This window comes from Myotis brandtii, unplaced genomic scaffold (assembly GCF_000412655.1).
Source record: "Myotis brandtii unplaced genomic scaffold, ASM41265v1 scaffold693, whole genome shotgun sequence".
Classification (NCBI taxonomy): Eukaryota; Metazoa; Chordata; class Mammalia; order Chiroptera; family Vespertilionidae; genus Myotis; species Myotis brandtii.
In genome coordinates, this window is record NW_005370710.1 from 1,953,682 (window position 1) to 1,955,718 (window position 2,037).

Here is a 2,037-nt window from a genome sequence, read left to right on the forward strand (position 1 = left end):
GGCCCCCACTGCTGTGAGCGTGGGGTGCGGGGGCTGCCCCCTCACCTGCATCCCCGCAGCCCAGCCCGTGCTGTACTGGTGCCTGTAAGGTGGGGTGCGGGGTGGACCCCCAGCTGCCCCCTCACCTGCCCACTCCCCTGCATCTCCACAGCCCAGCCCGTGCTGTACGGGTGCCTGTAAGGTGGGGTGCGGGGTGGACCCCCAGCTGCCCCCTCACCTGCCCGCTCCCCTGCGTTCCCGCAGCCCAGCCCGTGCTGTACTGGTGCGCCCGCAACATGTCCTTCTGGAGCAGCATCTCCTTCAACCTGGCCGTGCTCATGAACCTGCTCGTGGCCTTCTTCTACCCGTTCCGCGGCGCCCGGGGAGGTACCTGCCTTCGCGTTCAGGGCGACCCCGGGAAGAGCAGCGGGGCGGCCGCGGCCTGCACCTCGGCTCCGACCCCTGGACGTACCCAGGCAGCACATGGGGTCGCAGGGCCCCCCTCAGACAGGACGAGGTGGCCCTTTCCCACGGGTTTAGGTGGCAATCCCTGCCCGTGCTCATGGACAGGAAGGAAGGGCACGCGGTGCACCCGTGAGAAAGCTTAGCCGCCTCCCGTGTCTGTGGGGAAACCGTGTCAAAGAAGGTGAGACACTGAGCCCGAGCCACACAGCTCGTGCGGGCAGAGCCGGGCAGGCAGGCACTGCGAGGCTCCGTCCGGCAGGTCCCCCACACCTGCTCCTGGAGTGGACGGATGTCGGCGGCCTTCGTCCCGGGCCTCTCGCTTGCGGCCGAAGGGGATGCAGGATGTGGCGGCGTTTGAAACGGCTCCTCATGAGTGTGCGGAGCTGTATTTTTAGCCGCGTTGGCTCACGTTATGTAACCAAGCCCGCCCGTGGGGCTCTAAATAGCACAACAGCAGGGGAGACAGAGCCGGGTCCACGCAGGGGTGGTCGGATTGTAGCAGACGCTGGCGATGTGGACGGTGCCCCCCTCTGCCCCCCCCACCCCCCGCCGAAGACCCTGATGCAGGCGAGGGGCCTGCACTCCCCCCTGTGCGCCTTCCATAGAAATTAGACATTTAGGGTTCCCGTCGCCTTCCCTTGTGAAGTGTGACGCAATCTAACTGACTTTTATTTCTTTTCTTTTTTGTTGTTAATCCTCACCCGAGGATACTTTTCCATTGATTTTTTTTAGAGAGAGAGGAACAGAGGGGAGAGACAGAGAGAGAGACACATCGATGTGAGAGAGACATATCGACTGGTTGCCTCCCATATGCACCCTGACCAAGGTCGGGGATCAAGCCTGCAACTGAGGTATATGCCTTTGACCAGAATCGAACCCGGGACCCTTTGGTCCACAGGTTGACGCTCTGTCCACTGAGCCACGCCAGCCAGGGCTGTCTTATTTCTTGAACAAGCACGTGAGGGCGCCTGTAGGGTGCCACGCGAGCACTAGAAAAGCTGTCCCGTGTGGGTGCCCAGGGGACAAAAGCTGAGAGAGCAGCACCGGGCTCCTGGGGAGACGGGTGGGGCTGCTTCCCAAGGGATGACATCCGAGCTAAGACCTAAGGGGACCGGGACAGGGGCAGGTCTCCCAGGGGAAGGAACACGAGTGAAGGTGGGGAGGGACGACATGGGTGGGAGGGTTCTGTCCGGGGCCGGGAATTGGAGCCGAGCGCTGGGACCATAGGCCGGAGAGGCGGCTGGAGAAGGTCCGGTTGAGCCCACGCTGCCTGTCCCTGCGCTCGCCGCGAGCTCTAAGTGACCCGCCTGTCTTGCAGGGACGCTGGAGCCGCACTGGTCGGGGCTGCTGTGGACGGCCATGCTCGTCTCGCTGGCCATTGTCATCGCGCTCCCCAAGCCCCACGGCATCCGGGCGCTGATCGCGTCCACGATCCTGCGGCTCATCTTCTCCGTGGGGCTGCAGCCCACGCTCTTCCTCCTGGGCGCTTTCAACGTGAGTCCGGGCCCTCGCCGCCCTGCTCTGTGGACGTGCGCCTCGGCATGCCTTCCCCTCTGGTCCCGGGACCTCGGCCTGTGCTTGCGGTGCGGGAAG

At 64.4% G+C, this 2,037-nt stretch overlaps 1 protein-coding gene across 1 annotated transcript in view; it reads left to right on the forward strand.

The window, feature by feature from the left end:
- The window catches only part of ITPR1 (inositol 1,4,5-trisphosphate receptor, type 1), a 173,427-nt gene that overhangs the window by 150,105 nt on the left and 21,285 nt on the right, over positions 1-2,037 (forward strand). Inside the window, exons 51-52 of the mRNA XM_005881921.2 lie at positions 244-366; positions 1,763-1,938. Coding sequence (XP_005881983.1) covers positions 244-366; positions 1,763-1,938 — 299 coding nt within the window. The remainder of the gene's footprint in view (positions 1-243; positions 367-1,762; positions 1,939-2,037) is intronic.